The sequence below is a fragment of the Amphimedon queenslandica genome, unplaced genomic scaffold (genome assembly GCF_000090795.2).
Source record: "Amphimedon queenslandica unplaced genomic scaffold, v1.1 AMPQUscaffold_13466, whole genome shotgun sequence".
Classification (NCBI taxonomy): Eukaryota; Metazoa; Porifera; class Demospongiae; order Haplosclerida; family Niphatidae; genus Amphimedon; species Amphimedon queenslandica.
The window spans coordinates 317,572-342,936 of record NW_003546298.1 but is presented as its reverse complement, the minus strand read 5'-3'; the positions used below and the strand labels follow the sequence as shown (position 1 = coordinate 342,936).

Here is a 25,365-nt window from a genome sequence, read left to right as displayed (position 1 = left end):
ATCTTACTAAGCTGCTGATCTATGACATATGTGGCTATCTAGTCTATAAAACTGAAAAAGGAAGGAACATATAGTATAGTCAGTAAAACATCAAACATCATTTCACAAATAAACCTAGAACTCAGTCCAATCAGTCACTTCTTGTATTTTAAACTATACTATGAAACTGAGAAAAGAAGAAACAAATCCTGATAAATGCCTACATAGTAAGTACATGAAACATTATTTTAAAACCAAACTCAAATGATAAAACTTAGTTTAATCACAAAGGTCTGGAAGATAATAGTAGCTAAAGAATCTCCCAAAGCCTGTCGGGAGGCAAGTAAAAACCTCTTTATCTGTCACAGAAAAATCTGTCCCACCCAAATTTTGTCCCATTAAAACAAAATATTTTGTCCTAGTAAGCTTTTATTTAAAATATTTTAGATATAATTTGTCCTAGGACACAAATATTTCTTATATTATTACAAAAAATTAGTCCTAGGGTAGGATAGGACAATAGTCCTACCCTAGGACTAATTTTTTGTAATGATATAAGAAATATTTTTGTCCTAGGACAAATTATATCTGAAATATTTTATCCTAGGATCATAATATTATGCATAGACTATTTTGATGAGGAAAATTTACTCAGCACTATTAATAATAAGTAGTAACGCAGTAGCTTTATTAAGTAGGATTCACCCCCAAACAAAATGGCTGCAGCAACCGTGCATTTGCACTAGCCATTAATTATAGTACGTTAGTCATTAGTAAATCTGGATATCTTCGTAGTTTAGGGTGTGGCCATTTTTTACCACACCCTCTCACGTTTCAGAATGAGGATTATGGCTGCTAGTAAATCAAGATAATTTGTTTTTACAATGATCATGTTTATCAAGACAAGTAGTACAAGTGAAGACATTTATCCACAACCATAACATTATAATACTTCTTTAGAGTGTATATATTGATTCTGTCCTTTACTATAGTTATAATTTTACACAATAGTTATTACTTTCTAGGCTAAAATACAGTACAAGCAAAAAATTAATGCTACAACTGATAATTAATACAGTGCCAGCAAAATAATTCATGTTATAACTCATAATAGATGTGAATAGAGAGACAGAGCTATAAAGACAGTATTGGTAACAAAAATGGAGGATTAATGTTAGACTCTGATCTTCATACAATGCAAACACACATTGTCATGTGAACAAGCTACATGTACCCATAAATTACATTTTCCTTATTCGATCCACTCAACTTCTTGATTTTTTATCATCATTCACATATTCTCCTTTGCTCTCTTCTCCTCTGCAGTAGGCTTAGCCCATCTTGATAATGATACCCTCTTCTTTTCAGTACTTTGAAACCTTAATTGTTTATCGCTGTTTAAATTTGGTGCTGGCCTTTTTCGAATTGGCAAAGCTTGTTCTTTATCATTTTTGTCAAGCAAATTTTCAGCTTTTAAAAGGCAAATTGCAGATGACAAATGTGAAACCACAGAAGAAATTGTATTAATATCATTGCATGCGTCCAATCTGCATTTCTGAAACTTTCCTCCAAACAGTTCCTTGCTTTCTAAAAGTGAACTTCTTTCCTTGACTGTAAAAGTCTAGAATAATAGGCAAGCTGATTTTCTTCATGTACAGCATCCTCATTTGGTGCTAGTCTAGAATGTTCTGTCAGTGATAAAGATGTTGAGTGATCTGTGGATAGATCTGCAATTGGTGATTCAGCTACCACTGCTGTATCAATGTTATCATGATCATTCTCATTTGACACAGCAGTTAACAAATCAATGAGCTCTTGGTCATCTTCTTCAACTTGTCTGAATTGCTAACAGGAAGTCTTCTTTGCCTAAATCATTGCAGTTTTCTCCTTGCTCTTCTTAGTTCTTGAAGATCAATATCGGATTATATTCCATTTCCAGCATTTCAGTAACCCATGCTACTTTACTTGAATGATCATTTTGATGTTTCTCGATACTTTGAAGATTAAGTTTGTATTCAATGTTGTGAACATCCTGACAATTCATAAGATGCTACCTTTCAATAGTACCAGTTACACTGTCTCTAACATCATCTAGTATTCTTTCAATTGTTACTCCTTCAGCTAGCTTAGCTGCAACAACATTCTTTATTTCATCAGGCACTCTCAAATGACATATCTCTGGTTTGTGATTACCATGATGACTGCAATAAGTGACTTTAACCTTCTTCGTAATAGCATCCTCAATCACTGTCATGTGTGCAGTACAGTATTCATTTGTTTTACAGGAACCTTGAACCTTGGGAGCTCTCTGATGTTTCCCTTTCGACTGACGCACCATACCAGACCTGTTACAATAATAATAGGATTTTCTATTAAGACCTAGCATGCAACTGGCACTGTTCTTGACACAAGACTTTGAATGACTTTCTTCCCCTTTCTTCCACTCATAAAACTTATCAATAGAACAAAACTCATGGTTTGTTATTTCGATTTCCTTGTTGTGGATTTGATTAGGATGCTCAATTAGCTTTGCCACACTTAAAACCCTAAATTAAATAGTGTCACTTCTAGCACTGTATACTCAAATATACTTACATTGAGCCACATAAATTGCAGAAAACGTGAGAATCTTTGACGCTTTTCTCATTGTTATGTTTCTCCTGAACATGCTTTGAAAGTGAAGATGAAAACTGGTAGGAGAGATGGCAGAAAGGACACTTCTTTCTTTCTTCAGAACTTTAAGCAGATGCAGCCATGGTGACACCACGTGGGTAGGTGTGGTGTATAATGTTAAACACGCCCACATTGAAAAAAGGTACTGGAATATCCTGACTTTTATTGATGGCTAATGTACTGTAATTAATGGCTAGTACCTTTGCAGCCTTGCTATACCTGAAAACGAGCTATACTTACCAGACTTCTTAGAGGACTTCATCTTGACCAGAGACTCCAATGGTACCACTAGCATGGCTCTAGACCTTGTCCAAGAGGCCAAAAATTGGTGAATCGACCGTTAATTCAGCCACCTTTATTTATCTTCATCATCATCATCATCATCAAGAAGTCCCGCCAATCCAGTTGTCGGTGTGTATCTCAATACCAGTTGATGCTACAAGGATAATTCTTTCACTAATCTACTGAGTCTATGCACAGGCCCATGTCCCATCAAATCATTTTCCAAGACAGGAAAAGTGATACTCTGACAGCTAGATCTACCATCTTAGCTGCATTCTGCCATTTTGTCAATTAAAGAAGCATGTGCTCAAAAATTTTTGTGTGGTCGCACATGCTCAAATCTGCAGTTTTGGAAGAAATAAAGGCCAATGCACACGAGTGTAAAGTTCAGATCCAAAACAATAAAACATCAACAATCATAATCTAATAATCATCAAGTGTAATATGTTAACTGTGCAGGTGTGTAATAAATGCGTATGTATGCATAATATAATAAGCATGGTTGTTATTATGTATCATGTTACATCTTCCTTTTTCTGGTGAAGTTTCAGAAATGTAATATATACGGGTCTGCATAACTATATGACTGTCAGCCATTGAAGCTAATCATCCTAGAGATGTTGAAGGATGTTTCAGTGAAACTGTATCTTATTGGCTAAAGAGAAGGAAAGGAGTTGATGAGGTAGGAACACCAACATGGCTGAGACTAGGAGATATATTGGAAGATTTGGGTCTATCATCAGTGTCACTCCCAACTGATGAAACTCAGCCTCTGAATCAGAGTCTTTGGCAGCTTTTGATGTGACTGTCAGTAGGTCAGTTTCATCTTCTGTCTTCTCCTTGATCCTCTTGCTCATCATAATCAAGAAATATTAGAGTGTCTCGTGTCTCTTCTCAAATCTCTTTTCTGCCACCTCATCATTCAAATAATTATGCTTAACAGAAGGTATAAAGTTACACCAGTTTGAAATGGGGCAAGCTTCAAATGAGTTATTGGCTCCAAGAGACAGGAGGTAATAAGACGCACTGCTGTTAATCCCACCTTCCTTATGTCCTATAAAATGTTTTCCTCCTTTCTTATGTTCTCTGAGTATTCATGGCTGATCAGCTATGTTGGCTTTCCTAGCACAAAAGCCACGCCTCCTTATGGCGTCCTCTCTCTCCTTCTGCCTGTACTCTGTTCTCACTCTTTCAAGGACGCGCTCAACCTTTCCCTCATCCTGTTCCTTTGTCTCTTGGCAATCCAACTTTGGATTAGTGAGTTGCTGAAGGTCACAATTGTGTGGTGGCTAAAATCTCATTATATTATACTCTTTGTTGTCTGGATTTCGAAGTTTCACTGAATATTCTTGAGTGGCCATAATAAAACACGAATAAAAACATGCTTATTATATTATGCATACACAAACTCATTTATTACACACCCACACAATTAACATGTTACACGTGGTGATTATGAGATTATGATGATTAATGTTTTATTGTTTTGGATCTGAACTTTACATGGTGTCAAGAGTGGGCTCAATACGATGGAGGAACAGTTCCAGCCCCCAGAACCGCTTTTGCTACTAGGGAATCTTGCCAAGAACTGGCGCAGATAGAAGCAAGGTTTTAGTATTTACATGACAGCATCTGGGAAGAAGGATGAGAGCGAAGAAGTCAAGTGCGCCATTTTTCTCCTCCTGGCCGGGCCAGAGGCTTTTGAAATATTTAACACGTTCACGTTGACAGTCCTAACGACGCTACAAAACTAAGTAAATTACTCAATAAAATTAAAGAATACTGTATTCCTAGAAAAAATATCACTTGGGAATGACATGTATTCAACACACGAAACCAGCAACCGGATAAAACTGTTGACCAGTATGTAACTCAGTTGAGAAGCAAGGCTAAGACATATGCATTTGGATAAAAGACTGTCTTGGTGGTGGTATTATTTATTAGCAATAAAACAAGGTCCCACTTGCTAATGAAAGCAGACCTAACAATTAATGACATCCTTGACATATGCTGTGCAGACAAAACTGTATTCACACAGCTCAAGAAAGTGTCCAGCAGTACTACCACGATGAATGAGCATGAGGTCAACTTCACGAAAAATAAGCAACCAAGACAACACTCAACTCGTGACTCACAGTGCCTTGTTGTGGCACACAGCACCAATTACAACAAAAGTGACCTGCTAGTGGTGTCAAATGCCATAAGTGTGGTTGCCTCAAACCATTTTGCTAGAGTATGCCAAACCAGGGAATCTCATCCACGAGTACAAAACCTCGACCAGGTTGATGAATCAAGCAATGACAATTTTTTTATCAATGCTATTCGAAAGAAAAACAAACAATGATGATTGGAATATCATCATCTTGATAAATTCCCAAAACACCAGCTCAAGATAGACACTGGTGCACGCAATATAATGTCATGTCTACCACAACCTACAACTCATTGAGCCAACAATCTCCTCTCTCATCTAAGTCCAGATTAATTGCCTTCTGAGGACACAAGCTTAAGTCGACTGGTAAAGCAATACTGCTATGTGAATAGAAGAATAAATTCTGGCCAATTGAGTTTGAAACCCTTGATTTTGTAACATATATCCTTGGTCTGAACACCAGCATCAAAATGAAGCTCATCAAACGCATTGAAACTTTGACAAAAGACACTCTCAGCAAATATATTGATGTATTCCATGGCCTCGGTTGTATTACTAGCATTACACACCACATACACCTCAAACCAGGTGCTAAACCAGTGATACACCCCCACAATGAGTTTCAGTCATACTCAAATCAAAAGTACAAGACAAGTTGGAACGCATAGAGTGACTGAGTGTCATTAAATGAGTACATGAACCTACAGACTGGATGAACTCCATTGTCACTGTTACCAAAAAGAACAGCGAACTTTGCATATGCATAGATCCTCGCAACTTAAACAAAGCTATAAAATGGGACTATTATCCCGTTAGAACAATTGAAGTGATAGCTGCTAGGATGCCTACTTTTCAGTTCTGGATGCCAGCTCTGAATTCTGGCAAGTACAACTAGATCACGAGAGTTTAAAATTATGTACCTTCAATACACCATTTGGTCGATACATGCTTAAACGGCTCCCGTTTGGCATCTCATCTGCACAGGACGTTTTTCAGTCCATTATGTCAAAAATTTTCGAAGACATTGAGGGGGTTGAAGTCATTGTGGATGACATACTTGTTTGAGGAACGAATGTAGAAGGGCACAACTCGAGACTCAAACAAGTGTTACAACGTGCTCAATCAAGAAATCTCAAGCTCAACAAGGATAAAAGCCAGATCAGGTTAAAAAAGATCAGCTATATTGGACACACCCTCAGTGAACAAGGAATCAATCCTGACCCCCAAAAATACAAGCCAATACTAACATGGGGCACCTACTAATAGAGAGGAACTCCAACGCATCCTAGGTATGGTAACATATTTATCTAAATTCATTCCCAATTACTTTAAAATTTCAGCCCCACTTAGGCTACTCCTTAAAAAAAACATCGAATGGCACTGGACCCCTGTACAGACACAGGCTCTCACTAAATTTAAGAGTTAGATCACCAGCCACCCAACCTTAAAGTTCTTTGACCCATCAAAACCCATCAAGGTCTCTGTTGATTCCAGTTCTAAGGGCATAGGTGCTGTCCTCCTCCAGGACAACCAACCAGTAGCATATGCATCAAAGTCACTGACTCCCACCCAGCAAAACTATGCACAAATAGAGAAGGAGATGCCCGTGTGCATCAGCCTTTATAGAGCACTTCTTGTCATAACATATACAGTCATGATGGATTTGGTATCAGTCAATACAAATGGATCAAGAGTGACAGCAGCCCTGCTATTGGTAATTATCAGTTTATCATTATTTATTTATTTATTATTTATTTTTAAAGGAGGTATGGTTGGTGGTAGTGATAGTGAGCCATTCCTAATGGTCTCTAATCTGATCAATGGTACATATAATTTCACACTAATGGTAAAAAGAAAAAGAGTCACAGGCACATACATATATGTTAATTTGCCTTGTGCATTGGCCTTTGGTTATTTTTTACCCAAGTTGTGCTTGGAATCAATTTACTGGTACTGCAATACTTTAGTGGAGGTTTCCAGCAAAAAAGGTATTAGTCTTAGATGTTACTGTTTTATTAAGTGTGTGATTTTATTTTATTAAGAAAACAAACAATTAAGTATGTTCTCATTTAATTAATGTCATGATATGCAATGATAATATGAACTTGACAACAGCCTGGAAGAACAGGAATATAGCTAGAGAAATGCAGGGAAGATGAACTCTCAGCTTGCAGGTTCTTGAACAAGGACTTGTGTCAAGGCTAGTATTAATTTCACTTGTCATCAGTCGTATTCCTTCAACATATCTATTCAATGCTGTCTCTCATAAATGCTGTATTAACAATAAAGAAAACTATTTGTGTAAAATCATCAAGTATCACAGTGGTAACTAAAGAAATACTATAAATATTTTTTTTAAAAGGAACACAAACAAGAACATAAAAAAATTAAAAAACAAGGTGAAGTAGGATTCTAGAGCAACTTGGTAAAAAAGTAATAAAATCAAGGACAGATAGGATTCCAAACTAACAATGAAAATACGACGTAAAAATCCTACTCATGACGCAAATTCTACTCTACATTGCAAAATGATTCGTAATTTCTTAAATAATAGCATCGGAATCCTACCAGTTCTTGTTTCCATTACTTTTTTACAAATTTGCTCTAGAATCCTATTTAACCTTGTTTTTTAATTTTTTTGTTTTTTAATAATATTAATACATTTCATTATCAAACAATAATTTTTTTCATCTTTTACAACAATTACATGACCAAAAGTAGTCATTATCAGTCCAAACATCTGGTATTTGTTCAGACTCTATACACGATACCACTCCTTGCATTAAGAACATTCTACCATTTTTCCTTCAATACTAGGTTGTCTGCACAGGCAGTATATAGGAAACCTGTATTCTTTTGATGGTCCAGGGCATCTAGCTCTTAAACATGCAACTAGGAAACAAAGGCATCACTAAGCATAATAAAAGATGGAAACGAAGATTATGCTAAATATAGCTACAAGAAATTGGGTTTTAGCCAGCACAAATTGACATTGCAAAAGCAAGGGAAAAATAAACCACAACTTTTTGCCTTAATTTACATACTAGAAACTGTCACTTTAATTTCCATGTACTCGGTGCATTGCAGTATTGCTGCTATCTGTTCCCTGGTACATTTATCAATACCATCCCCAGGCAAGCTTTCATATAGTACTACACTATTTGTTCCATCAGTTTGCTATAATTGATGTTTTGATTTAATTATTCAAATTAAGTATACAGATGCATATTATACTGGTTTTGTCTACAAAAGCACAAATATCATACTACGTGCATACATACATACACATAACTAACTAAACTATTTAAAATGCACAAAACAGTATCATGAATGTAGTTGACCATTCATCTTGGCCAGGTAAAACGGTTCCCCATTCTGCACTGAAAACAAACTTATCAGCTCTTTTCCTTATCTGCCTTTTGCTGATAGCAATACAACCTTCTGGACACTTCGTATCTGCTAAATACCCAGCTGCCTCCTCCACAAGATCATCCTCCTCTTTCCTGGGCTCTTCACTCAGTTTTTGACACGTACCTGGTGAGTCTGTCATCCTTCTTCGATCTGAAACCTTCTACATACTTTGAACATATAATAAAGGGTCCCACATACTTTGTATGTGTATTCCATAGATAAATAATTAAGGAACAAGGTCAAACTACAAAGATTTCCAGTTCTTAACACTTTTCTTTGGGCAGGACAAAAATTTGCTGACTCAGACATAAAATATCACGCGGTATTTCTGTCCTAGAATAAATTTTTACAGTGACAATTTTTTTTCGTGACATACCCTCAACAATTGCACAATGGCATCTTCCTGTACCTTCTTCAACAATTTGTACACCAACTGAGATGCACATTGCTTCAAAGCCACTAGCATATCCAGGCAGGGGCTGAAGGGCTTGACCACCCCCCTCATGACTGGGTTCAGAAAAAGATTACTCAAATCCTGGACTCTTGCATCATTACCAAGCCTCTTAACAAAGTTATGTAGCCCCATGATGATGACTTCAGCAGTTTCCAGTGCTTTAAGGAGCGATCAGAAGTCATCTGAATTACCATTATGCTTTGAGGTATGCTTGAAATTATCTTGACCACACCCGTAATTCACAAAAATGAAGGAAAATGCCATTTCACCATCGTAAAAAGGGGTGTGACCGAATTTACGGCACACTTCGCACCCCTCACCACCCCCCTTTTCCCATTTCTGGATACTCCAATGAAAGCTGACTGTATCTTCCCATTATCTTTGTTCGGATCATTCCATGGTCTTTTTGTGCCTTGTCTACAATCCTCTCAATTCTCCAAAGTGGCCATTTTTCATAATAAAGGGCATGTTCACTGCTGAAACTACCTGTCTTATGATTATTGTGTGATATTACTGCATACACATGATTTGAGCAATGTGGTTGGGATGTCAATTTCTCTGCCATTAAGCACACATTTCAGATACCAGTGTCCCAGACCCTTCCACTGCAGGTAGCAATGGGGCAGGGCGAGACTAGAGAAAACTTCAAGCAGCATGGGAGCCTGGGCTGAAGAACCAGGTTACTGCACATCTGCTGTGGGCAATAGCATGTACTGCATTTTTTGGCTGTTTTAGATGAGAGGCATAGAATCCTAGGTTGATAACTTGACATTACAGATTTTCAGATTATTTCCAGATTTTGAGATTACTGATTTTTTATCATGTTTATTGGCTAGATTATTGATCATTTTCACAGATTCTTGATTATTTCAAGGAATATTTGACTATTGGTATGTGTTATTTAATTATTTCATGGATTATTTGGATTATTTGATTTTTGAATTATTTGATTACTACATGTATGCCAAGAAGTACTGGTGGTGGGCATGACAAAGAAAAGAAAAGGGAGTAGTACCTAATTATCTTTTGAATTGTTACAGCATTGACCATACCATGTCTTGTCATCACTATTCCATGCATTCACACACGTCACATTGTACCAAAATTATAATAGTACGCATTACACTTTACCATACTTGATCCAATGTCTTCACAAAAGCATAGAGGACAGCTTCTATAAATATGGACTTCTTTGATAATGGGTTATGATGCCTTCAAGTTTTTGCTTTCATTTTTCTTTCTTCTATACACTGTATAAAGTGTGATACATTTCTTCCTGGCAAAAAATCACAAAGCTGCATCTATATTGAGTAAGGCTGCTAGCAATAGCAACAGCACAAAGACCACAATCTGTACATCCTGTTTGCTTTTCAATGAATATAATGCTGACTTTGATGTCAAAGCAATTATTATTGCTTGTTGTTACAAGTTGAGCTATCACCTCATCTGTATTGCAATGTCACTCGTGTAGAATATGCAGAATCAAATTAAGAGTATGTCACTTTACAAAGAGTGTCCTCACAATTCACTGTACTTCAAAATGACCAATGATCTATGTTAATATTATCTGGGTTTTCTAAGTTTAATACTTTGAATGACATTTTAATAGTGAGTTAGTGGTTTAGATAGTTGGTATATTATAGTCTGTAATCCATTCAAATGACTAAAGTGAGTGTTAGTAGTCTTTGTGCTGCTGTGATATGGATATCTGAAAGTTGCTGCCCATTTGTAACTGCCATCTCTTATTCCATTAAGATCAGTTTATCAATGGAAATCCACTATTTGACTGTTTCTGTGCATTTGTCAGAGGTGTTGATGGCAGCAAAACTTCTTTATCTCTATGTAGTTTTGCTTCTCATCAAAGCAACTTTGAATTCCTTATCTAGTGGAATGACTGTTGCACTTAAAATTGTATCAGACAAACAAAGATTCCAGAACAATCACGTTTCTGTGTACAGATGTAGTTACTCATGGGGTAGTATTTATGCTCAGTAAAACATAGTACATACTGAAATTCTGAATTGTTACACTCATACCAAGTACATAGTATTCCTAGTTGATCATTTGTATTATCATAACTTCTTTTTTATTATTATTTTGTGATTTGTAGGACCCTCCCAATTTTCCAGTGGTTAATAGCTTCTAATGCACAAATTTGTCCAGCTACAGTATGATATGCTATTATTGGTATGCTACTCTTGTCAAATGGTCCATGCCTGTCTACAGACTGGCTTTCTCCCAGTTGTATAACCCAAACACAGAAAAGGCCATCAGAAGAAACTCGCTCTGCATCTTGAAATAACCATACTGCTGTGACTTTTTGGATATAAACAATACTTCCTCTTACTTTTACTTTAACATATGGTGAGTGAGTTGTTTTTATGTCTTCTGTCTCATTTTCATTTTTTTAAATACACAGTAAACTTGGATTTCTGATTTTGTATTGGTGCAAAACTCTACTGAGTTAGCAGAAAAGTCCAAACAGTCCATTTGTCCACTATTTGAGTCTCTGGACTTGCCCCAGAGCGGAGCAAACTGGAAGGCCCAAGTTCTCAACTCACCTTTTTGGACACTGAGGTAGGCACAATCAGTTGGCAGCGTCGCCTTCCAAGGGAGAAGCTGGATCAGCTCATGGCAGAACTAGATGAGGCTAAAGAGAAAAAAGTTATGGATAAGATAGTATTACAAAGCCTTACTGGTTTAGTACAACATGCTTCAGTGGTAGTTTAACCAGGTAGAGCCTTCCTACAAAGCCTATATGCCTTGCATAAAGTGGGCTCCTCCCCTCACCACAACATTCACTTGAATGTTACAGCCAGAGCAGATATCATGTGGTGGCATACGTTTTTCGCTTAATGGAATGGAAAACCACTGCTGAGGGGGCCCACAATGGAGGACTGTGGTTAGACTATACTCTGACGCTTATGGTAATTAGGGGGGCAGGAGCATTGTGGTTACCTCTCTGTGGTTTCATTTCCAAATGGCTGCAGGACATGGCCTTATCATCAATACGGGTCAGAGAATTGATTCCAGTGGTAGTTGCAGCGAGCGGCCTTGTATCGAAGTTGGTGGAGTGGTAAACAGGTGGATTTTGTTGTGGATAATAGAGCAGTGCTTGACACTATTACCGGTAACAGCTCTCACAGCAGGGAACCACATTTGATGCACCTGATCAGATTGCTGGCATTCTAAGCATGCCACTATGATTTCCGGTTCAAGGAAGTACACATTCCAGGGAGAAATAACACACTAGCTGATGCATTATCTAGAAATTATGTACCTCACTTTTTGTCTCAGGTCCCCACGCCGTTGTCAGATCAATTCAGGTGCCCCCAGCTCTCCTCACTCTTTTGTCCCTCGACCAGCCCCAGACATTCATTCTTGGACAGAGCTCTTCAGAGTTTCTTTGCAACCAGTAAAGCGTCGTCATGTCACAGGACCTATCAGACTGCTCACAAGAGATTCATCAAGTTTTGTAGATACTTTGCACTCACTCCATTTCCTTTCTTTTAAAGGGATTCGGCAGTCTCAAATTGCCCTCGGTCATGACGACCCCACTATCGGTGCTAGGCCCTGCCTATGGCAGGTACTGAGAGGGTTGGAGATAAGCCGAAGTGCTAAGGGGATTCCCACAAGGGCTCGGCTATCCGTTACCATATAGCAGGAAATTTTCAAGCATAGCAAATTTTGTGAATTTCGCAGATTTTTTCATGATTTGTGAAATTAAATTCCTTGAAAATTAATTTAATATGGTACAAGAAGGCAGATTAGTGGAAATTTGCAAAAATTAATTGCGCAAACTTACATATATGGGTCATTCATGAAATTTATTATCCTTGAAAAAATGCCGCTATATGGTACTCCCAGAATTCAGAGGGGGGAGATGAATATTAGTGACTATAACCATCATCTGCTTTGGGCGGTGTCTTTGAAAACCTTCTTTGGCTTCTGCCTCTCAGGAGAGCTGACAGTTTCCTTACCAGGAGACTATGACCCAGACATACACTTGTCATTCAGGAACATAGCCTGCGACAAGCCCCACCAGCCAAAGGTATTGACTGTGCTCTTGAGGAAGAGAGAAATAGATCAGACTCAGCAGGGAGTAAAGAGTATCTAGAAAGGAGGGGGAAGGATCAAGGTCCACTTCCAGATATCACCCCACCTACTAGGTCACACCTGGTAGATGAGGTGAGAGGAGTACTGTGATGGGCGGTGCTCCCAGAAAAGGACTTTGCTGGGTATAGCTTCCACATAGGAGCAGCAACCACAGCTTCCGCTGCAGAAGTGGAGGACTCGCTCATCCAGGCCCTACAGAGGTGGCGGAAGTGAAGGACGTTGAGAGACAATACAATAATTTTGTTCATTTGGTAGTAATAATGATAGTCCTTAAGGTTCTACTTAAGTGAACCAACCATTTCCTAGGCATGAAACTCCACTCCCAAAATAATTAATTAGGTTTTGAGAGGAGGTGCCTATTCATACCCCAGGCCCCTCAAAATTTAGGTTAAAGAACAATCATTCAAGGGGGCAGGTAATAATACAAGATGCATTTTATTCCACAATCAGCCCAAATGAGGTTAAATGAGGGGCTGAACAGGGTGGAGCTAGTTATAGTTATACGAAGGTCCACATGCTGCCAGCCTGCAAGCTGTTGCACGAGAGAGAGAACAGTGAGAAGCAGACAGCTAGGAGAATCTGTTTCTCAAATCTTCCTCCCTCCCACACAGCCACATGTACTTTCTCCATTACAACTGATGGTAACGTAACATGGATGTGTGACAAACCGTTTCCAAGGCATGAATCTCAACCCCAAAAACATAAATAATTAGGGGGGAGGTGCCTATTCACACCCCAGGCCCCTCAAAATATAAGTTAATCAATAATCATTTATTCCACAATCAGCCCCAACTAGTTAAAAGCCAGTAAGGATTTAAAGTAGCAAGTATAAAATCATAAGGAGATTTGTCCCCTTTGAATGAAGGACAAAATCAAATCAGTGATTGACCACTAGTAAAATTTGGACTACGATAAATAATCAGTTATTAGAATATTGACAAAAAGCCGTACCGGGGCATTTTAATAAAAACGTGTTCTTTTCCTGTCAAAAATAATATTAAGTCAAAAAAATACAATATTATTAAGTTATTAATTAAGCACAAATTAAAATAAATACTTCAGTCACACCAAAACATCCCATACCATGATATAGTTCTTTTCACTAATAATAGAAACTGCAGATGGAATACCAGATTTACCAGATTCTTGAGCATGAACTGTTTGCATCACTTTGTCCGCAGTTCTCAAATCAAGATGGCCTTCACCACAGCTCATTACAAAGAGACTAGGTTTATAGTCTGCTCTATCTCCAGGACCAATGTAGACACCACCAAGAGGCTCAAAAACAGCTACAAATCAAAAATCAAAAGTAAAAGTAATAACAATATGACTACAGCAGATTAATTAGAAGTAGCTCAAAGCAGAGATATACTCACAGTTGGTAGCATTGGCACAGGTTAAAGTGTTTTACATACATATTGGATAACATTTTCATTAATTTTGAGTAACTACATGTACTTGTATTTCCTTATTTGAAATTATATCACATACTATATCCCAATTGAGTCTGGGACAGATTTCACGGAAGTAGAAGGTATGAGGAATTTGAAAAATGCTGCTATGTTACAATGACACATAATGACATTTATAGAAGCATGGCGGCTGTGTCGCTTCACTCTTAAACCAGCCTTGTTGTTACTAATAAGCAGTATATGTGCATATGAGAACTATGACGTCATAAAAAGTCAATGCAGTTAGTTTTGGTTTGCTATAGAGAGAACTCTGTTCTCAGGGTTCCCTAGCACTGAGAGACCCAAGATTTCACAGATTTTGACAAACTAAGGTGACTAAGAACCAGTAAAAGTTTCATCCTGATCACACATTCCTAAAAAAAGTTATTCCAATCCTTCTTGTCCGAAACTAAACTGCAATAGAGAACGACAAAACAGGTTTCCGTCCGCAAGCAGTTACTCAGCAATGCTGTAACAAGGTATGAAAGGTGCAACCTCCAAACTCAGAAGAATATTTTCCATGACAGCACCTACTTCACATAAAGGGTATGGATGGCTTAAGAGTGTAGAAGAAACGTAAATGTTGACAACAGTAAAAACAATCATAAGAAAGACCTAGGGTCTTTACTCAAGGACAAAATACATGCATAATAAAGTTTATCATTACAATGTGTGGTAATCTCAATAAACTATAATTATTACATGTATATTGTATTAATTATTAATTGGGCTTACTTATGTCACTAGGAACCATGCCAGGAACACAAACCAAACTTTCAACTGAATTTACATGACAGTGAATTGACAATTGAACTTGGTCTATACTGATAAAAGGATTAAACGGCTGTGAAACTGATTTTCTTTCGGAAGTTTCAGCCACTGGAATAGTAGTAGATAATACTTGAGGCTCCAATACAATAGATGCATCCATTGCTTCTTCTGTTCTAACATCAAACGGTTCGGGAACAGACTGGCCCCCAACTTCAGCTTCCTATTGCATGGTTCAAATACCATATAGCAGGAAATTTTGGAGGCAGTTAAATTTGGCAAATAGCTAAACTTTAGTGATTGGCGAATTTTAATTTGGCAAATTTGTGGCTATGTGCCTTTGAGGATGCGTATAATGGCTAAAAAGGTGGATTTCTATATTGGCAAAGGGCTATCAAAACACCAAATTTATCAAATTTCACTACCTCCAAAATTTTCTTCCACCATAAAAGATTTATTGGTGCAGAATTACTATTGGCAATTGATGGTTTTATGAAGAAACTGCCAATATAAAATCCACAATTTTGTCTTCACAGGCAAATTTGCCAAATATTCATCCCACAAATAAATCACCTTGTATGGTATACAGTATTAAATTATAAACTATAAGAAATATTTCTGTTCTAGTCATTATATTTTAATTTGAAATTATAACTTGTGATTTCTTAAATGCATTAAGCATTAGTCTTTTACAATTATTAAAATGTGACCTACCATTACAAAACCAAGCTACCGGAGGGGAATTGTTGCAACAGTAAAGATAAGGTTTCCATTAGTTGCGACAAAAATACTTACAAAAACTGACGATATATCAATTTGTAGAATAAAAGTATCTGTATACAGTAGAGTACTTTAAAAAAGCTAAGTAGCAAATGTAGAGCACAGTGAAGAAGACAACTTCACAGGTAGTTTGTAGGTAGTTATTTTACGTCACTACTCTTCATTACTCTTCACTGCACTAAACATCAAGAAAGTACTGCATACCGCCCAGTCACATGTTCTGTAGCAGCAAGCGCTCACACACTCTAGAGGCTCTCAAAGGACTTGACGATGCTTCTCTTGGCTGTCTGTGCCCTCCAAGTTCATCTCTACTGCTGCCCTCTGCTTTTAGGAGCCTGTTTAGGATGGTCTTTGCTCAAGTCTACCATCAAGTTACTGTTTGCTAAACACCGACCACGTGCGCTACTACTACTGTCACATTGCACATGCGCAACAAAGAGCACCAAACTACCTACACAACAGAAGAGTAACTGTGGAGTAGCTACTTAGCTTTTTAAAAGCAGTGTACTGTACGAAGGATATTTTGCAAGCCTTTACTTTTAAAGTGCTGCTTACAAATAATGCAGGCTTAATTAATTTCAAGTCTTTTTGCTCATACTAATTTGCTTAATTAATTATTATTTGCCACTGGAAGGGTAAATGACATAGAACAAACACCAAAAGCAAAAAATTATGCTTATTTTTAAAAAATATCACTCTTAGTTTTTATGCCAGGTCATATCTGTAGCCTGTCTGCTTGTAATTGTAGCAAACAATTATACCAAGTGATTACAACTGATCTACAAATAATTCTATACGTACCTTAATCACTTCCCAACCACTTTCTTCTGCTACTATGGTAGGACGACTGAATGGAAAGTTTAAAATTATTCCGTTCTCAGTCCCAATCCATAAAGAGTTTTGTGCTGCTACCACACAAGACACTGGTACAGGCATGACATTTGACATTTTCTCAGAACCAAATACTAAAAAATTCAATAATATTAATTAAAACACTCCAAATGATAATCACATATCATGACTACAGATAGTAAATAAATATATTTATTCATTTATTTTATAGAAGCAATACAGATCAAAGGTACCATGCATTTTTATAGTGGATATTCAATGAATATCATTGTATATCAGCCAGCCCCAGGGAATAATCTTTATTTCCCTAGAACAGCAGATTTAAAATGATATTCATTGCATATCCACTATCAACCATGCTTTGTGAGTATTGACCTTTGTTCTGTATGGTTTCTGAATAAACCAGTTACTACACCCTACTGTCAGCTTTCTGATATATACACTCAAAGAATATTCGTAATTACCTCGGCGTATGTAATCGCAAATTATGAATCTAGTTTTCATGTATGTATCAGATAAAGCCTCTAGTAGGGTGTAATAACTAATGCTAATATATATGTGTATTATATATCATACTAAACAGGTCTATATACAGTACAAGCCAATAAAAACTTCGCGTTTCGTTTACGCTGAATGGCTGTTAGGCATTTCAACACTATATGAAAACGTTTACTTCTGTTCATGGTCCGTTTTTTCATGGAGCACGTTTTTACGTTGACTCAACGTTTTGTCCTTGCCTCTTGGTTTTCTTTACTCCACAGATACTACAGTGCTCGTTCTTGACTGCTGCTCTGGAGATACTACTGTCATATCAGTTCAGTGTGGAACTCAACTCAAGGAGACGCTGTGTGAAGTCGAGGTGTGAAGTACTCGTGTCATTGGAGGACGGGTCACCAGGCTCGGTATAGTCTAATTCACTTTAATTTACTACGTGACAAACATTAGCTATGAGTATGATTATTATTTCTATCATTATTGTACTCTTACTTTCTAAAATTTGTAATATATATTATATTATAATTTTTATTTATAAAAGATTCAAGCATCAAGCATTTTGATCTTGATACCCAATAATTACATGAATACATGATTTTATTTTATAAATGATAATAATAAAATAGCTGCTAATTTGCTAAAATATTTCACTGCAAACATAAACCGGTATACGGTGTTTCTTCACAAATGGTCTGCATAGCAATTGTAGTACTTGTTATTTGTAATATTATGGATACCTAAGCTGAAGGAATTATATACTGACTTATCGAAAGCATAAGTTAATATCAGTCTTATGAGAATATCATCTTCCTAGTAATCCTGTTGTGTATCGTTCCTGTTGTCAAATTCATGGTCATTGCATGACAAACTAATGTTTGTGTTTACTAAATACCATCCATTAAAATTCAATAAAACCATAATATCCAAGATTAAATACCTTCTCTAAGCTGGAACTGGAAGTCTGGAACCTACACTAAGTACCGCAGTTGATCTAAACACGACTAGGTAAAAATGCTTGATTTTTTTTATTTCTGATACTTGAGCATGCACAGCCACACCCAATCTTTGGAGCACATTTAAACTAACAAAATTGCAGAATGAGGTAAGTGAAGTGGTGGTGATAAAGAAAGTACAACTTTACATTATTGTTAGAGTTATTTGTAAAGTTGTGGACCTGGGCATAGATAGTTGGGGTAGAATAGTGCAAAAATTAGCCAAGTAGCATTGACCAAAGATCATGATACCCTTCATTAACTGGATTGACAGGAGATGATGATGATGATGCCTAAGACAAAAATGGAATGAACAAAACGGCCATTTTGATCATCTTAGACAAGGTTTAGTGCTACGTAAGAAGTCAGGTAAGCATTGGGCCTCATTTTCCCAGTATAAATCAGTTGGCGCTAAATATATTCATAGAATTCTAAGAATATTTATTGTGATACCGTAAATAAAGCAAAATTTTCCTACTGCCATTTTTGAGTCATAGTTTACCAACAGTAGAATGGGAGAAAGCAATATCTTTGCTTCTATAGGTCCTAGTGGCACTTATTAAAGTCCATGAGCCCACAATAGACACTGGAAGATGGTTAGTAAGCAGTAGCAAGATTGCCATAACAAATAAATAGAGCAGTTTTTGGAGAAAAAGCTCTTTTCACGGTCACTCCATAGACAACCATTGGAAGTAGGACTCCACAATGGCGGCAGGAAAATTTTACTTTGTTTACGGTATCACAATGAACATACTTAAAATTCTATGAATATACTTAGCGCCAACTGGTCTATAGCAAGGCTACAAAAGTTGTGGCAGCAAACACATTGTTTTGGAATAAATCCTATTTAACAATGCTACTGTGTTATTAATATTACAAGAGCATAAAAATTAAAAAAAGATCGAGTAGGATCACAGAGCAATTTCGTAAAAAAAATAATGGAAACAAGGGGAAGTAGGATTCTGAATGACTGACTATCCAGTATCGATCCATACCAAAAAAAATCCTACACTAGTGTCACTATATTGCATTTTCAATATTATTTTGTAAGTAATTAGAAATCACCTTGTAATATAGAGTAGAATTTGCGTCACGAGAGTAGGATTTTCATTTTGGATTTTCATTGGTATGGATAGTCAGTCGTTCAGAATCCTATATGCCCTTTCTTCCATTACTTTTTTACAAACTTGCTTTAGAATAATTCTTGATCTTGTTTTTGTGTCTTTAATGTTCTTGTTTGTGTTGATTTTTATGAAATTTCTTCAGATGGTGTCCATTGCCATTGTGGTGAATAGCTATGCTGAAGAAATTGTATACTGATCAGTATTTAGTGAAAGCAAAATTTAATAGTAGCGTTGATACGAGTCCTTGTTCAACAAGAATTGAGAGTACCCATTTTCCTTGCAATCCTGTCCTGTGTTGTTCCTGCTGTCAAGTTCATGATCATTGCTTTATTTGCTTAACATAACTATTGTTTGTGTTTTGAAATTATTAATCATTTATTGCAATAAGACAATAATATCTACGATTAAATACCTTCTCGTAGTTGAATTTGGAAGCCTGAAACCTCCTACAAGTATTGCAGTTGATCCAAGCATAGATAGGTAAAGAAACTGCCATATCTGCAGATCTGACAATGCACGACCACACACAAATATTGAAGTAAATGTTTCTTGTAATTAACAAAATGGCAGAATGACGTACAATAGACTGTCGGTAATAGATAGAAAGCAACTTTATCTCATTGCTATAGTTATTTGAAAAGTTGTGGACTTTCACATGGATAGTCAAAGCAGAATGGTGTAAAATTAGCCCCATAGCATTGGCCAAAGATCACGATACCCATGCTTAACTGATTGACAGGAGATGATGAAGACAAAAATTAGTGGACTGAACAAAACGGCCAGTTTGCTAATTTTTGACACTCTTCTTAGACAAGATGTAGAGCCATGATAGTGGTACTAATGGAGTCCTCAAGTAAAAATAAGGTCCTCCAAGAAGTCTGGTAAGCACAAGAGCTCGTTTTCCAGTATAACAAGGCTGCAAAAGTTGTGGAAGCCATATTGTTTCTGGGTAAATCCTACTTAGTAACGCCACTGCAGTACTGCGTTACTAACCCATATAAAAATTCCAAGCTTGCTATAACCGGTTCACAACCTCACAAGGTTGTAGTAACCTGGTAACACCCTTGTATAAAAGTGCTAAAGTTGTGACTAATGTGTTACAAACATAACACCCTTGTGACAAGGTTGTCCAAAGGTTGACAGAAAACCGAGGTTTCATTAAGTGGGCCCCATGATGATATGAAGCTATTCCTACAACATATAAGGAAACCATTGACCAGCACTTTTACAAGTCAATAAAAATAACATTAATCTACATCCACATACATTGTATATACATTAGATACATATAAAAGTATCATAAATACATGAAGTATCTAGAAATTAATTCAAACTATATGGGATTAGGATGACAGTGTTAATTATGTGTTGATAGTCCTTCAGATTATAGTTATTCTATATAATTTATTGTACTATGTGAGAAAATTGTCAAAGGTCGCTACAAGGTTGACACAAGTCGGAAATGTATCAATTTCTGGGTTTTTACAAGGTGATGTGCCTTGTGGCCAGGTAGTGACCACCTTATAACAACAATTCTGTTACAAGGTTGCCACCACCATGCTGCAACCATGTTTTTTTCTATATGGGAATAGAAACAACTATGGCATACAGTACAGTGCTTTAAAAAAGCTAAGTAGCTACTCCACAGTTACTCTACTGTAGCGTAGGTAGTTCAGCGCTCTTCGTTGCACATGCACAATGTGACAGTAATAGTAGCGCAAGTGGTCAGTAGCAAACAGTAGCTTGACAGTAGAATCGAGCGAAGATTGTCTTAAACAGGCTCCTAAAAGCAGAAAGCAGCAGTAGAGATGAACTTGGAGGGCACAAACAACCAAGAGAAGCATCTACAAGTCCTTTGAGAGCCTCTAGAGCACGTGAGTGCTTAATACTACAGAACATGTGACTAACCGGTACTGCAGTACATTCTGTGCGTAGCGCAGCGAAGAGTAGCAAAGTAAAATAACTACCAATTAACTACCTATGAAGTTCTCATTCCTACTGTGCTCTACTTTCACTACTTAGCTTTTTTGAAGCACTCTACTGTACATTGCTTGTCCCAAAAATAAGAGCAGTTGCAGGAATACAGTGTGGCATTATGCATCTAACAGTAACAAGCTGCAGCTATCATAACAACTAGAGAAGTGTGACAATAAATCATCAACAGTAAAGACATGGCAGAAAATATCATGTAAGAAAGAAGCACATCTATACTCAAGACATTACTCAACAATAATTTAGACTACTGACTTGTTGCCCCAGCTAAAAATTAAAAAATAATTTTTTGATAAAATCATAATTTTCTCTGAATAATATTTTAGTTGCTTTACTTACCAACAGGTGTCAAAACTAAGAAATCAAGATGCATTACATGTTAAGGAGAAAGTATTTTATCAAATGTGAACGTCACACAGTACCTCAAAGGATATCATTCTGTCCTACTTATGGGATCTAACACCTGGTGCTAAACTATCAATACAGCATAAAAACAAACTTTGATTGGGGAAGAAAGAGCTAAGAGCTTCTGCTTAAGTCTTGTATCATAAATGACCTTAAAAGCACATTTAAACAAGGCAACAATCAACAGAAACATACTACATTACACCTAGTATATCAACTGTACATAAATTGTAAGCATGCAGGGAAACAATTTGTACAAAGGTTTATATTTTTAGCAAAATATCACGATTTCAAACAATTCACAAAAAATTAACAATTTGCAATTTTAATGTGTAAGAAAAATTTGTCTCGCACAAAACGCAGCAATGCTCAATGAAAGTATGGCATAACTGAGTTACAAAAATACTGCAGCTAAAAAGTAGTATTGTCTATTAATCACTTTACATAAACAGATGTAAACCAAACTAAGCAAATCTCAAACTCAAAATAGCACAAAATATTACTAACATATGCTTCCATAATTTTTAACTTAGACAAATAGAACACTTTATACCGACATACAGCACTGGAGACCTGCAAGTTGACAAACGCAGCTTATGCAAACTAAGATAAACTATACACACATGATACACACACTATGTAAACTAAAAAGTAGTCATGATAGCCTAAACTGTATAGTGAGTGCATTGTGAGTGCATTGTGAGTGCATGGTGCATGTATGATTAGTGCACTATCTAGTGAGTATGTTGTTAGTGTATAGTGTATCATGTACTAATATCAACCAAATGATGTACATTACACATTACAGGCATAAAACTATACACGCAAGTTAAAGCACACACTTACACTAGTTTGTTTGTCCACTTGCACCTGTCCAGTGCTGTGCATGAACATGTACCTGTACAATTTATATGCATATACAGTACACTGCAAAAATAAAAAACCTAAGAAGCTCTAGTTTTGCATCAGTAGTGCACTGCTCTATCACTGTGCATGTGCAAACCACAAGTAGAAGAGAGCACAATGCCAGCAACAGACAGTTGTTCCACAATGAAATGGAGCAAAGAACATCCTAAATGGATTTTGAAAAGCAAAGAGTGACAGCACTAAAGAACTAGGAGAACAAAGACAGCCAAGACAAGCACCTTTAAGTTCTGAAAGAGCATTTCAAACGGCAACTGACATGAAAAATAGGGTTGTGATTGAATCCAAAAACATTTTCATTATGGTATAGAATGACTTGCAAAAATACTTTTGGATAAAAATAATGGCTCTTTCCTGGAGAAAAACTGCTTTACACATGCATAATTTACTTCTTCATTTCTGCAGCCTGTTTAGCAAATTTGGGTGTGGTCACGCGTGACATCACAAGAGGGAAGATGGTAGTTTGCACCATTGGTTTATACACAAATTCATGTTCTGTGCACTACTGTACAAGTACAACTACAAGAATCAATTACATCTACATCAAGAGTGGATAATTATTCAAGGAGTGTTCAATGCGCCTATAATATGTGAGACGTGTGTTTAGATAGCATGGTGATTAGCACCAAGTAGCCATTCTTGCGTCCTTATATTGATTCCAAGTCAGAAAGCTTAAGCAATAGCCAACTATTAAAAGAACATATTCCTGTCTGTTTCTGCTTGTTTCTTGCACTGCATGATCCTCAGACTGGAGATACATGAATATGTTTTAAAGTTACCTGCATGCTTCAAGCGCCATTTTATAAACCACACCTATTAATTTGAAGATTACTGAGATAAACTCTGTATACTTATAAAAAAAGAATGTAAACATACACACTGTGTTATCACTGAATATGGGTAGGTTAGACACTTTCCTAAATAATTATCCACTCGTGTACATGCATATACTGTATACAGAAAGAGAAACTGGTGCCAATATAAAATTACCTATAATTTTGTGAACTGATGGAGCAATATCTAAATCCTGCATATGCGTAAAAGAGGTTGCATTAAAAAGCCGCAAGACAGAATCCCGTTTAAAAACAACCCAAACACCCTCACCAACAGATAATAGTTGCTGTACTTCAGCATTCTTCCATGAATGAACAGTAAAGTTAGCCTAAAAATAATTTTTTTAATCAAATGGAGCTACTGTATATTGTTAAAAATAGACGAACCTCATTTCGAAGTGAATGTGAATGTAACACATGAATGGTGTTGCCAATTGCACACCATACATTATATTTAACTGTAGCCAATGCAGTTACAGGCAAGTTCTTTTTCTGAGCAATAGGAACCAATTCATAATTATCCCAATCCCATTCACCATCTAAACAAAAAAATATCTTAGTGTATAAACTATACCAAAATAAAACTTCAAATGATCAGACATAAGCTTAATGCTGAAGTTGCAATATTTGGCAATGAGTATAATGACACATACTGTACACATACATGTAAATACATGTACATGTACAAATATGGTTTAGTTTCATTATAATCCATATACACAGTATGTACATAATAAACATAGAAGTAAACTACATGTAAAGTGTACAATACAAGTACTTGTAAGTAAATAGACAGGGAAATTATGTACATGTAGATTGCCAGAACAATGAAAGCAATAAACATTCCCTATAAATTTGTATGCACATGTACATGTGTAACTCCCATTAATATTCTTAGCCAAAGACTGTAGCAAAAGTAGAAAAAGGAAGTTCTATGAATAACTTTCTATTTACAATAGCCTCAGTCCACAAACATGTATGTAGACTTATGTACATGTACATGTACATGCACAAATGTTGCATGCATTTTTCAATATCAGATGCATGCATGAATGTACCTGAATATCTCATAAAAACAGCTAAAGTGGCATTTTGAAGCAAAAGAAACACCTTTCCTTTAGAATGCCTGCAAATTATCAATTTATTTTATGATTTATATGCAACTTACACAATGCCCTGAATACCAGCAGGAAGCCTATCAGCATGCAAACATTTCTTCCATTGTGACAAAGCAGAATGTACATATAAACTACAAGTATTTACCACGAAATTCTTATTTAGCAATGTTAACAACATACACTCCAGATTCTGATCCCATCCAAATAGTAGCATACTGAGAAGAAGGTCTTTCCTTAGAGCCAGTTTGTCCTGTTGATTTTTTTACTTTCGTGGACAAACCTACATGTTACAAATACATGTCAAAAAGGCACAATCAGCAAAATAATACAAAGCATTATCAATGAAGTGGTCGCATAACACTTTTAATTGGCAAGTATGTGGTGCATAAGTAACAAGAGCATATGCAACAGCATGCAAATTAGTATCTTGTACAGTAAGCAGTCAAGACATACATGTATTTACCATATAGCTAGAGTTTTTCATGGCCCAAAATATTTGTAAATTTTACAAATTATTCAAAATTTATGTAAATAAAATCTGAAAAATCGATTTATACTGTTCAA

The 25,365-nt window shown here is 36.5% G+C and overlaps 2 protein-coding genes and 1 pseudogene across 4 annotated transcripts in view; all 3 read right to left on the bottom strand.

Moving 5' to 3' along the window:
* Positions 1-2,029: 2,029 nt before the first annotated feature.
* Positions 2,030-2,626, bottom strand: LOC105312207 (uncharacterized). The gene is made up of 2 exons (XM_019994773.1): positions 2,571-2,626; positions 2,030-2,525 (listed from the first exon to the last, which is right to left on the bottom strand). The coding sequence occupies exons 1-2, from the start codon at positions 2,624-2,626 to the stop codon at positions 2,030-2,032; spliced, it is 552 nt and encodes a 183-aa protein (XP_019850332.1).
* A 762-nt stretch (positions 2,627-3,388) lies between these two features.
* Positions 3,389-4,295, bottom strand: LOC109581040 (general transcription factor IIF subunit 1-like; annotated as a pseudogene).
* Positions 4,296-13,993: 9,698 nt separating this feature from the next.
* Positions 13,994-25,365, bottom strand: part of LOC105312206 (C-Jun-amino-terminal kinase-interacting protein 3-like) — a 28,679-nt gene continuing 17,307 nt past the window's right edge. The window contains exons 21-28 of one of the 3 annotated variants that reach the window (XM_019994761.1): positions 24,982-25,081; positions 24,852-24,932; positions 24,742-24,809; positions 24,071-24,222; positions 23,841-24,012; positions 16,868-17,031; positions 15,254-15,509; positions 13,994-14,356 (exon numbers count right to left, since the gene is read on the bottom strand). In XM_019994761.1, coding sequence (XP_019850320.1) covers positions 14,130-14,356; positions 15,254-15,509; positions 16,868-17,031; positions 23,841-24,012; positions 24,071-24,222; positions 24,742-24,809; positions 24,852-24,932; positions 24,982-25,081 — 1,220 coding nt within the window. In that variant the 3' untranslated portion in view covers positions 13,994-14,129. Of the gene's footprint in view, positions 14,357-15,253; positions 15,510-15,577; positions 16,518-16,867; positions 17,032-23,840; positions 24,013-24,070; positions 24,223-24,741; positions 24,810-24,851; positions 24,933-24,981; positions 25,082-25,365 lie in introns of those variants that run through there. The other 2 variants (XM_019994762.1, XM_019994763.1) reach the window with 2 other exon arrangements.

Coding starts and splice junctions, on each gene's coding strand:
- LOC105312207 (XM_019994773.1), bottom strand. CDS start 2,626: ATGAGAAAAGCGTCAAAGATTCTCACGTTTTCTGCAATTTATGTGGCT. Junction 2,526..2,570: donor ATTTATGTGGCTCAATGTAA/GTATATTTGAGT, acceptor TATTTAATTTAG/GGTTTTAAGTGTGGCAAAGC.